The sequence below is a fragment of the Carassius gibelio genome, chromosome A15, assembly GCF_023724105.1.
Source record: "Carassius gibelio isolate Cgi1373 ecotype wild population from Czech Republic chromosome A15, carGib1.2-hapl.c, whole genome shotgun sequence".
Taxonomy (NCBI): Eukaryota; Metazoa; Chordata; class Actinopteri; order Cypriniformes; family Cyprinidae; genus Carassius; species Carassius gibelio.
The window spans coordinates 1,294,028-1,306,793 of record NC_068385.1 but is presented as its reverse complement, the minus strand read 5'-3'; the positions used below and the strand labels follow the sequence as shown (position 1 = coordinate 1,306,793).

Below are 12,766 nucleotides of genomic sequence, written 5' to 3'. Positions count from 1 at the left end.
TCATTAATGTGTTCATCTTGATGTTGGCTTCAACGTCGCAGGCCTCAAACACTTTTTACGCCCTGTTCCTTGTTTTTATTTAATTTTTTGCTATAAATAGAGAAGATCTGATTTGGGCTGTTTTGAAATGAGATCCTTCAGAGGCTTTAGGGGACTTCTTCCTTACCATATAGGCTCTAATCTTATATCTCTATCGGATATGGAGTTCAGCGCCGTCTCCATTCCCGCTCGCAAACCAGCGCTAAGTGCTACCATTCTAGTGAAACCGGAAACAAATATGCTTTCACACAGCTTGAAGGTTGGAGGAGCAACACCCCTGCCTTGGATGAATGATATTTTATCTCAGAGCGCCACTCTTCTTTCTCTTTTTCCTCTCTGCTTTCCACACAATGAGTCTCATTCGAAAACATTTTAGCATTTCAATGTTTTCACTTGTAGTATGTGCACAGAATAGAGTCTCATACAGGAGTTGTTGATGAATCGGTGTTATTGTAAATGAGGGACAGTGTGCCTGCAGTAGTGTTTAGCATATACGCCCCTAAGCATCGCCATATAAGTGCTTTCTTTAATTTCTTGCCATTACAGATGCAGGCATGGAAGGAAGTCCACAAATGGTTAGAAATTGTGCGCTAGCAGAACTGTGCATTAACATGCAAACAGAAAGCACTGAATGTAGAAACCAGATGGTTACAGTTGCTGAGGTGATAAACAAAGCACAGTGTATACAGGCAGCATTTACGCAATTACGCAATTTTGTAATTCCAAATTCCAATTCCAATATTCTTTGTCTTAGTTCTTCTTTGTGTCACTTTCAAAATAAATAATTCTTGAGTTTAAATATAATTTATTTCTGTGATGACACCTGAATTGTCAGCAGTCATTGATCCAGTCTTCAGTGTCACGTGAGCAGAAATCATTCGAATATGCTGATTTGTTGCTCAGAAAACATGTCTTATTGTCAAATGAAATTTCAAAAGAGCAGATATGATTTGAAATGGACATCTTTTGTAAAATTCTAAATGTCTTTTCTGTGACTGAACAATATTATGTCTCCTTATGTCTCCTGAATAAAAACATTAAAAATACTGCCCCAAGACTTAATGATATGCATGCACAGAATGTTTGTTAGATTATGAATGTGTATGTAAAATTCTTATCACAATTTGGACATATGTGGGTTAAGGATTTAGTGTGGTTTTCAGTTTCTCGTGTTATCTGAATCAAACTTTTCCTCCATGTAGACGGTCCACATGTTATCAAGAATAATCTGATCCGTAGCTTTGTGTGAGAATGTTGTCTGTGATTAAAGTACAGTGTGCAACAAAAACACGATAGTGTTAAATGTGCACAGAGCGGCAAGCTTCAGTCCTGTGGTGTATACTTGGCTTTAGTGAATAGGACCCAATATCTATAACACACACACACTGTTCAGATTCTTCGGAGTATACAGAAGGAAGTCTGTTGGCTGCTCTACAGCTCAGCATCCTCTGGAATCACTGTTGTCTCTGTCAGCATTCGCTCGTTTAATGGCCTGCTCTTACATCAGCGATCCCTCCCCCTCTCGTGTCCGTAGGAAATGCACCCTGCTCTTTTTATTAGCGTGTTAACTGCAAAGGTAAACAAACAGTTAAAAAGTCCTATCCACCTGTCTGTCCTCGCTTGGCCCTCTCCCAGGTGCGGCAGGTGTGCTCTCCCTGCTCTTGTGGGCCTGAAGGGCTTTGTGTTGTTTTGCTGCCAGGATGATCAATGGCTTGTTTGTGATGGTGGGGAGAGATGGCCTGGACCACATAGCACCAGTGAGCGGGGGGAGGTTAAAGGAGGAACGCTGAGCCGGTTAGGGAAAGCTGCCGCCTGCACCTGTTGCTTAGTGTTGCTGGGGGTTTTGTTGGGCCAGTGGGGCGGACGGGCGTCACGTGGACTCTGCTTCACAGGAAGCCGGGACTTGTTTCTCAACCTTCTCGTGACTCCACAGCTCCTCCTCCTTCCCTTCATAGCTGCAGCCTGGGCTTGTGTCGGCAGTTAGGAAGAGGAAAATCAAAGCTGGTTTTACCTTAAAGTGACACTCTAGTAACGTTGTTTGTATAGTGAGAGAAATTATCATTTTTAGAATACTGTAAAATGTGTTTGTACTCTTTTTTTTTCATGTTTGTGAATTTGCAGCAAAAATATTTATGCAATAGTATATTCTTTTTTTTTTTTTTTTGGAGGGGGGGGGGGGGGTGCCATGACGAGTCTCAGTTAGTCTAGAACAGTTCTGTTCTAGAACAGAACAGATTTTTTTTAATGAATATGATAAAGAAGAAAAGAAAAGGTAATTACTAGTATTAATTATGTGTCATTACCAGAATAGAAATAGACATAAATATAGATATAAACAATGAAGAGAGCGTAGTTGTGTACACTACTATGTGCAAAATACAATAGCAAATAGCAGAATAGTGCTGAATAACATTATTTATAATATGCTGTAGATATAAATTTAAAGTTTAATTTAATTAAATGTATGCATTTAGCAGACGCTTTTATTCAAAGCGAGTTTACAGTGCATTCAGGCTAACATTTTTTTACTTAACGTTTTCCCTGGGATTTGAACCCACAACCTTGCAATGCTAACGCAATGCTCTACTACTTGAGCCACAGGAACATAATAATATAATATATACCATAGATTAACAGTATATTGTGATCTATATCTACATAAGAAATATGAATATAACAGACATCGGTCAGACTGATCTCTAAATATCATGACTGCACCAGCAATTGAAATTTAGTTGACTGCAAGTCTTTTACACATGATTAAATGAGTGATAAAACCTCTTCCATGTAAGTCATTTTGTTTTGGTTCTCTTGTATATTTTGTTCCAACCACATCTTGTCTGCTTCTCTGATGTAATAGAGATCGGCCCGTCCACAGTGAGCTCTCATAGTTCCTGCAGAACATAAAATTAAACATTAGATATTGATTATGTCTCATTATGTAGCATTTCCACATTTGGTGTGATGAGACATATATCTGGTCCCCTGAAACCTGATGTGTAATACCAGGTGTAAAACTCATATGTCAGGCTATGTACAAAGACTCAATCCACTTATACTGCATCAAATTCTTGTGACATCCTTGGGAAAGGTTTAAAAGTGTGACCTGTCTGGATCCGGTCCAGGATTTAAAGTAGCAAATTTGCTTAGTCCAGTACTCCTGCTCTCAGAAATGCGAGGACGGAACATGAGCTGCCAGCATGCCTGGGCTGATAATGTCATGTGTCAACCCTCCTGACACATCATTTGTCTAATTGAGCTTTGAATCATGGGACAGGGACAGGCCCTCTCCCTCCCTTAACTGTCTGAAGTCACATTCCTCTCTAATCCATAACTAATACTGGCTATAATACAGCTCACGATCACACCACCCCAGAGGGCGTGATCATCCACACACTGGACTCTACTACCAGCTACTCGCCAAAAACTTGCCCACTACAGTTCCTTAACCACATACACTCACGCAACCCACACCGTTGGTGCATCACTGCACTCTGCACGCTTCTTGACTCATAATCGCACAGGCATAGTTTCGGCTCAGCCCACACAGAATCTGACCCACTGGATTCAAACGCCCATCATTTGATAATCTTTCAGATTTGTCAGAGGAGCCTTGCAGTTGGCACAGATACTCCAACACAAATAAGGAGCGAGTTGTTTTTAGTATATTAGAATCATACGACACAATCTAGTCCAATTCCTGTATGTGTAGCTCTTATAAGCATTTTTTTTTTTTTTTTTGTGGATTAAAACTATACAGTACAGAAAATTTTTACTAAACTACTCTTGATCTTTTTAGATCTTTTTCTAGAGTTCAAAATTTTGGGGTCAGTAATATATATATATATATATATATATATATATATATATATATATGTACTAATACTGAAGTTAATACTGCATCAACGATGCTTTAATTTATTTAAAAATGACAGTAAAGACTTTTAAATTGAAATATTTAAGCAGCTGACTCGATATGTTTCTCAATTTACTTTGTCTCTAATTCCTCTATGTCCTGTATTGTGTGTATTGAGTATTTAAGCAGACAATTTGTCTCTTTGTCTACTTAAGAAAGAATATTTAGATGTGTGAAGTTATAGAATGTAACTTAAGAATGTAAATTAATACATGATTAGTCTTTTTTAGTTTTTTTTTTTTAATCCTGTCTGGGGTACGTTCTGATGATTTGTGTTGTGTTTTTGTAAAATTCTTGTAAAAACTCAAAGACATGTTATGCAAAATATTAAGCAGTACAACAGTTTTTAACATTGATAATAATATGAAATGTTTCTTGAGCAGCGAGTCAGCATATAAGAATGATATCTTAATCTGTATGTCTCTTAAAAAACGTAGCTTTGCCATCACAGGAATAAATTACATTTTAAAATACATTTACGCAAAAAGGCATTTTTAAGAAAAATATTTGTATTATTTAAATGTAATTAGGTATTAATCAGTAATTAAATTTTTAATTTCAATATTTTTATTATAATTTACAATATAATGATATTTTGAGCATCTTCAAAAAAAAAGGAATTAAAAGCACTTACTGATTCCAAATTTTTGAACGATAGTGTGAAATTAAGTGTGAAACTTAATGTTTTTATTATTCATATTTTTATTATGTTATATTATTTTTAGTAGTTTTATGTTTTATTTGTATTACATGTATTATGTTTAAAGTGTATTATTAAAATCAAATACATTTAATTTTAATATTTTATTTTAATACATTCATTTTGGGGAGCAAGCAGTGACAATGTGCCGATTTTTGTTCACTTATAATGAAGTACTTTATTTGATCGAGCACCTGCCTAAAGTAGTGTGTGCACATATTTTTCTTTGAATATTATTAAAATGATCTTATCATTTGCCAGTGAATTTGTGTTTTTATTTCCCTTCTTTTGTAAAGAAATATATTTATGTCTCTTTAGGGTGTTTTGGGTAGTAGCCATGACGTTGCTATGTACACGCTAAGGTGTTCAGAGTGATTTTTAGCATGTTGCTATGCAATTTATGGGATATTGCCCACTTTTGAGTCTTTATGCTATTCTGGTCCGTAGATATGACTCAGATTCTTCCTTCCCTGAAGGTCTGATCACTTTAAATAATAGAACACCTCGTTTCCGTTTGGCTCTAGTTATGTCTGAGAGCTTTCGGTCCTTTCCCATCCTCTTCCTCCATCTCTCGCCCGACACCTTCACCTCCATCAGCTACACAGTCAGCCCTGACAATACGTCATTCCTATTTAAATGGTGAATCACCAGACATTGTTCACATCTGTTCTCGGCTCAAAGAACCTAACCAGGGAAAGCATGCAATTACCAGTGGGCTTTTTCAATCAACTCTTTGGCGAGCCGGCTGGGGGCTTGGCATGGGAGGGGGGATAATTAGACGCAGTTAAAAATATCCCAGCACATTGTCTTCGCTGTCCTACATCCTCAGATAAGTGTGCGGCTATTGGCGCAAGGATCATGTGCTAGTGCTACTGAGAGGAATGTCTTACATTCCTGAGACTGTTACGTGCAGATGAACAACCGCTCGGGATCACATGACGTGCTTATAGGAAGCTGTTTGTATGTTTTGACCGCTTCTCAAAACAGGATGAAAATGTTCAGAGCTGGTCATGTTTCTAAATCATGTTCGTTCCCACACTTTATACAGTGTTTCCACATTTGTTTAGTCACATGAATTGATCAATATAGGTTTTTTACATTTTTACTTGTGGTCTTTCCCAAATTGAAACAGTGATTACATACTAGTTTGTTTCTGCCAATCTTTGAGTATATTGGTTGGTAAAAGGGGTCAGATACAGATACGGAGACTATACTGATCATGCTATTTCCTGCAGCCCTCGCTTCCTGTCCTGTACACCCTGTCCAGTCAAGCAACCCATGAGGCCGTTCACCTCCTCTGCAGGATGCTGGTCTTTGACCCAGTAAGTGTTCTTGATACTTTATTCACATAAACTGTAAAATCACAATCTGAAGTGGTGGAACATTACAAACCAAACTACATGCTACAATTCATCAATATACAGTAGACCATATTAGATTCATATTTTAAAACACACTTTTGTTTACTTGACAAGGTTGTAATGAAACTAAATAAAAAATATATATTTCTATTTTATTATATTATATATTTATTTTAATACGCCATTATAAATACATTAATATTAATTAATATTAATAATAATAATAAATAATAAATTAATTAATATTAATGAATTAATACAAGAATATATATTATATAATTTAATCTATTTCTAAGATTTATACTCATGTTCATTTCATTTTGAAATTTAAAAATGTAGTATAAATTATTATATATTGCTAAAATGAAAATATATATTATGTAAATAATTTAAAATATATGAAATATACACTTTTTTTCATTTAAAAATAAATATACCTATATAAAACTGTAAAATGGATCATTTTGTTGCATTTTTTAAAAGAACGTTCAATTCGAACAAATCTGTTTTCCAATACAGTCGAAGCGGATCTCTGCAAAAGATGCACTGGCACACCCATATCTGGACGAGGGGCGTCTGCGGTACCACACCTGCATGTGTAAATGCTGCTACACCACTTCCTCCGGCCGCGTCTACACCAGTGACTTTGAGCCTGTCACGAACCCCAAGTTTGATGACGGCTTTGAGAAAAACCTGACGTCAGTTCGGCAGGTCAAAGGTGAGCGCGCTTATAATCAATTCAATTGTTTTACACCTTGTGCTGATTGCTGTACATATTATACAACACTTGAGACAAGCATTGTTGGTCTATTCATTTAACCTTTTGTCCTGATCCACCCTCGGTTTGTAGACAGCGTGTTTAGGAGCTAAAGATCTATTTGAGAGCATGTGCCCGTCATGTCACCGCGTGTTAATCAGAAGTCTTGCTGAGCGTCTCCAGCTTCATATCCCCCGCTGCTCCTGTTGTTTTTGTCCCTTGTTTTCACCCTTCATTCGGGGGCCCTGGAACTGTGCTTGCCTTCCACTGTCAGCGGGTATTAGTGAGAGCCTGTCGCTAAAAGCAGGCTTACTGTGCCGTCGGCTCAAAATAACTCTGCCCTTCACCCTCCCTCCTCTTCCTCCATCCTGTGTGCAACGTGTTTCCACCGGAGGATTAGTCAGTGTGGATGGAGCCGACCGCCTGGAGACTTAAAGCGCTTTAGGGTAGGCAGCCGTGTTTGGATGCGGGGGGAACCCCTCTTGGATCGACACATGAGGAGTTTTCACATTGGCCGAGCTAGTTTTAAGCTTAATCGCTTGTATGCTAAAATAAAGAGTTAAGAGCTTTAGAAGATATTACAGATAGTATTGTCTGCCTGTAGAATCCTCTTTAACCTGTAAGGTTACTGCTAGAATAGATTTGTTTCATTCAGTGTTTCATTCATAATTTAGATTTGTCCCTAAAAATACAAAATTCTAGATCTAAATTTAGATACAAATCTGTGAGGTGTACTTTTTTTTTTTTTTTTTTTTTGTCACAAGGAATGATGACAAAATTGTGTGACTACTGAGGTATGGCTTGCTGTCTAGCTGTCATTTACTCAGCCTAATGTCAGATTTTATTTAACAGGAATACAGCAGAAGTGTTTGAATTGTTTTGTTAACTCTTCTTCTAACCATGATAGCATGCAACTTCTAAACTGTTATTTATAACTGTAAACTATAAATTATTCCTTATTTCTCATCATCTCTTCTATTTTCTTCCCCACACAGAGATCATTCATCAGTTCATCCTGGAGCAACAGAAGGGGAACCGGGTACCGCTCTGTATCAACCCCCAATCAGCAGCCTTCAAAAGCTTTATCAGGTGAGGCCACACTCCACTTTACATAATCTGCTGCTTATGAGTGATCTCATGATCGTGTCCAGGTTATAATGTGCACCCAAAACAAATGGCATAAAGAAATCAGTCCTGTATTTAGGACCTTTAAAATGTTCGCACTGTGATATTTTTTCATCACAAAACTTCTCATCACTGTAATGTTAATATATATATATATATATAGCATAATTTACATAAATGTAATTCAGGAAAGGTATGACAGCTTCTATGTATACATATCGTTGTTATTTACATATTAACTTTTTTGTTGTTGTTGTTTTTATAATATGTGACCCTGGACTACAAAGCCTTAAGCCGCTGGGGTATATTTTTAGCAAAAGCCAAAAAAACACTGTATGGGTCAAAATTATCGACTTTTCTTTTATGCCAAAAATCATTAGGATATTAAGTAAAGATCATGTTCCATGAAGATATTTTGTAAATTTCCTACTGTAAATATATCAAAAAACAATCTTTGATTAGTAATATGCATTGCTAAGAATTTATTTGGACAACCTCAAAGGCAATTTTCTCAGTATTTAGATTTTTTTTGCACCCTCAGATTCCAGATTTTCAAATAGTTTTATCTCGGCCAAATATTGTCAGATCCTAATAAACCATACATCATTGTAAAGCTTATTTATTCAGCTTTCAGCGTTGTCAGGGTCACATGTGTTATTTAATTTTTATTTAAAACATTTAGATTTTACATTTCAGAAGTCAGAATTCGATTTTTTACATTACAAAAGCTACTGACAATTGTGGTATTGGTTTACATGTGATCCATTTGAAAATACTTTAATGCAAAAATGTATTGGGCCTTCAAAAAATAAGCTTAGTTTTCTTTATTGCAACAAATGATTTTTCATAATCGACATACTTTTTTAATTATTATTATTAATTTTGAAATGAAATTAGAGCCAGACAGCTGTTGACATTTTGTGAGATTCACCTTAACATACATGCCGAATCAAAGCCAGTGAGCGTGAATGTCAAGTTTTTGAAGGGGAGCCATGTTTTTAAAGTGCTTTGGGTAGAAAGCAACATGCCATTGTTTAATATTAGGGCACACCTTTTGCATAAAACTGTGTTTCATATAGTTTCTAACTGTTATTGCTTACACCTACTGCAACTTTTTGTGTTCTAACAAATCTAGAGCTTTTTTTTAAACTTATTTCTCAGTGTTTCAACACTAGATGGAGACATCCTCTTAATCTTAAAGCAAGACATAACAATCCCCTTTATTTCTGTCCACAGCTCAACAGTAGCTCAGCCCTCTGAGATGCCTCCATCTCCTCTAGTTTGGGAGTAGCTGAGGATGGCGGCATTAATAACAGTGGTGGTGGACATCCCTCCTGCAGCCTGCCCCGCGCCCACCCTTCGCCCCCCGGACTACTGACCCCCAGACATCCCCAAAACCTGCGTAGCATTTCACTGGAGTCTAGGACTAGCCATGTCCCTCATGTGTGTGTGTGCGTACTGTAATACTTACTAAATGGAGTTTTATAGAAGCAACCACTACTGATGAGTTCAAGCGGGACAGGTGGGCAGGGTCACGGGGGGGGTCCGTTCGTACATACCCACTGCTCTGTAGTAGTATACTAAAGGTTTGTGAAGGGTACGAACCTGTACTTTCGGCAGATGAAGTTGACCCCTGTGGACTTGAATGTATTTTGAACAGCAGGGCGGCAGAATCTGTGCAGTATCCCTGAAGGAAATCTCATCATGATTATGTTTGCGAGTAATCATGCTTTATTTATTCATGGAAACAGGAAGTGCAGTGCTTCATGCAGTTTGGAAAGACAAGTTCCTCTGAATCTGTCTTTCATTCACGACATGATAGAACCAGGGTCGCCGTCTTGGGGCGAAAAAACGTTGTCCTCATGAGTAGCCTGTTCATAAGGACCATCCATATAAATATGTCCCGGGCCTTGTGAATTAAGGTTACGGCCCTCTTTAAAAAGGTGCGGTCACATTAAACGCTACTCCAAATTTTGAGAGCAAAATCCATTTGTTTCAGGAACCTGTGCGTTTTGTGTGTTTAATACATCTACGCTATTGACAACAGAAAAATGTAAAAATCGTCATATCACTAATGTGACCGCATCCTAACAACTGTGACCACTCATTCTTCTAGAGTGAGCTGCTCATTGCTTTTTTTTTTGCCTTCGACGGAGGTGTGATTTTTATGACTTTCTTTCATTTTTGCTGCCATCTGCATTATTTCTTTGTTTCTCGATCAAATTGTCTTTGTTCGAATTTCGCGTTCAGTCTCATATTCAACTTCATCAGGAACAAATTGAGTATTCCTTAGCGCAGCACTTGGCACAGATACTGATTCATAGGCTTCTCTTAGTACTCCTGAATCTGGATGTGTTGTGTCAGTATTTAGTGCTTTGGGTGGATGATTAAACGGCACAATGACTCAAAAGGAACCAAAGCACGCAAAATTGGCCCGAGGCAAAATGCTCGTACTAAAAGGGTTTATTTGAAGTGAGCGTGTCCAGCAATCTCGCAGTTGCTTGTCTTTTACTGAGACTGAAAACCCATCTAGCTGGTAGCAAAATGACATGCGGAGGTTTGTTTTCAGATGACCTTTGAACCCTGCTCTTCCTGATGGAGTATCTAGAATAGCATGCAAACCCAATTAAAGCCTAAAAAATGTATACAAATTAGCAAACATATGAATAATAGGTTGAACTGTTGGTCTATCAAACCATTCCATAATTGCAATGGTATGTCACAAAACTTTGTCTGTGAAGACAAGTGACGCCATTGCGAGTGCATGTATGGACCCCGTGCATGTTTAAAACTGAGTGTGGCATCACGCTAGGGATCCTGTAGATGTCAGTTCAGTGTCGTCTACTTTAGCCCTCCTCCAGAGCCCGATGGCGATGATGGATCTGAAAAGGATGCCTGGGAAATGGCGTGTATTGTTGGCCTGGAAAGAAATCGGGAGTAGTTTTCACTCTCTGTACCATGCTTAAATTTCCCATAATGCTTTCTGTCCCTGTCTCGGACTAAAAGAAAACAAATGGAAAATATTTAATATATTTTTAGAGAATAATTTTTTATTTCTTCCTCAATGTGCTATGGCATGCTTTCCCATGATCCACTGACTTTGGTTTGTAAATAAATGAGTAGCAGATAGGTTTCAATAGAAATGAAACATCCACGAAAAATAAAACCCTAAAAAAAAAAACGCCAAAAAAAACAATATTAATAATAATGTAATACTGCTGTATAGAAGTTGAATTAGCCTGCACATTTTTTAGGGCTGTGAAATTGTATTTTATTTTTTAGACTTATATAAATATAAATGTACATATTTTTGTCCTCTCTTTTCTTCTTCGTTTTATTTCCCCCTGCACTAGAAAGTGTAGACAAAGAAATAATCCAAATCAGTATAAGTACAAAAACAAACAAAAACACATAACCAATTATGTTAATTGTGTCTTGTGTGCTGCAGAGCTGTGGATACGAGTATTGAAGTAGAGCCCTTTTTAATAATTATTATTATTATTATTATTATTAACTTCCTTTAAAGAAACACTGAACTGTTTGTGTATATGTATATAATGGATTCACATTGTTGGTCTCTACCTCTCGAGCTCAATGACTTGGTTGTTTACCTCCACGCTTTTATTTTTATGTGGAGATTGAAAACTTGAATGTCCCTTCCAACTTTTATATTCCTATCAAATCCTGTATAAAGAAATCAAGTCATTAAAATTGCGATTGGTTGGAGGTGGTTCCCATCATCATACCCTTGTACAAAGTACCATGTTCTCACCCCAGTGTTCTTTGACTGTTAGATCACACAGCATACCCACGACGATTAACATGGTATCCTTCACCGAGAGCCATCGGATGAGATAAACATACAAAATCCATGGCAATGTTAGAACGTAAGAATCGGGCGAACTGAAGATAACGCGCGGATTCAAACAGAGCCTGTGAGAAGAGACTAACACACAAGCTTGATCGGGCCAAACAGGGAAGGTACTGCACTTGCTGTTAAGTTTTTATAAGAAAGTTTGAAGTTAATGGTATTTGAAAACATTTTACGACATATATGACTATAATATAACATTCACATTCAATGCCCTGAAAGCGGATGAGGTGATTATTACGGACCGGAAGGACTCTGTGGATGTTTTGTGTGTTTTGAAAAATCACTGGTCTCTTTTCAGAGTGTAGATTTGAAGTACAGTGGTGAAGCTCATTAAATGTTGACATTTTAAAAAGTGTGTTGTTTCTGTCTTTATTTTGCTTACAACTTCACACTAATGCATTTTCCATTGTGGGGAAATTTGATGACCAAGTTAAATCGAGTGGCAAATAGTGAACTTCAAATGGTAGTATTTGGAAAGGTGGTTCGTTTCTCTTTTTCAGGGTTAAAAATGTGTTCGCTTATATTGGTTTCTAAAAAAATTATTGTTATGTGCTTATGTTAACAAGGATGTCTCATAGAATGGAAATAGAAAGTTAAAGTTGGGCTTATATGAGGGTGCCTGATTAAAGTTAATTTTAATATTAACCATACTTTGAAATTGTCATACAAATCTTTCAGAGTAAAACAATGCTAATGCTTATGCTTATATTTTTTTTCACACCAAAATGATGTCACTTCCTAGAGGATGTAGTCAGGAGACTGAAATTGAGGGCAGGACATAATCAACAGTATAAAACAAATACCAATTAAAACTTCTTCTTAAAAATGATTTAAAATAAGTCAAAAGGAATAAACACATAAAAATTAAGATATTATTATTTTATGTCCGCCTTGCAACAAGTTTTTTTTTTTTTTTTTTTTGGAAGGACCAGGGTCCTCACTCTTTAGAAAACTGAGGTAGCCTATTTTTTATACATATTATAAATATTCATTT

The 12,766-nt window shown here is 36.9% G+C and overlaps 1 protein-coding gene across 1 annotated transcript in view; it reads left to right on the top strand.

Moving 5' to 3' along the window:
* The window catches only part of LOC128028915 (serine/threonine-protein kinase NLK), a 64,513-nt gene extending 52,389 nt beyond the window's left edge, over nt 1–12,124 (top strand). Inside the window, exons 8-11 of the mRNA XM_052616248.1 lie at nt 5,891–5,977; nt 6,536–6,734; nt 7,769–7,862; nt 9,135–12,124. Coding sequence (XP_052472208.1) covers nt 5,891–5,977; nt 6,536–6,734; nt 7,769–7,862; nt 9,135–9,189 — 435 coding nt within the window. The 3' untranslated portion in view covers nt 9,190–12,124. The remainder of the gene's footprint in view (nt 1–5,890; nt 5,978–6,535; nt 6,735–7,768; nt 7,863–9,134) is intronic.
* Nucleotides 12,125–12,766: the final 642 nt, after the last annotated feature.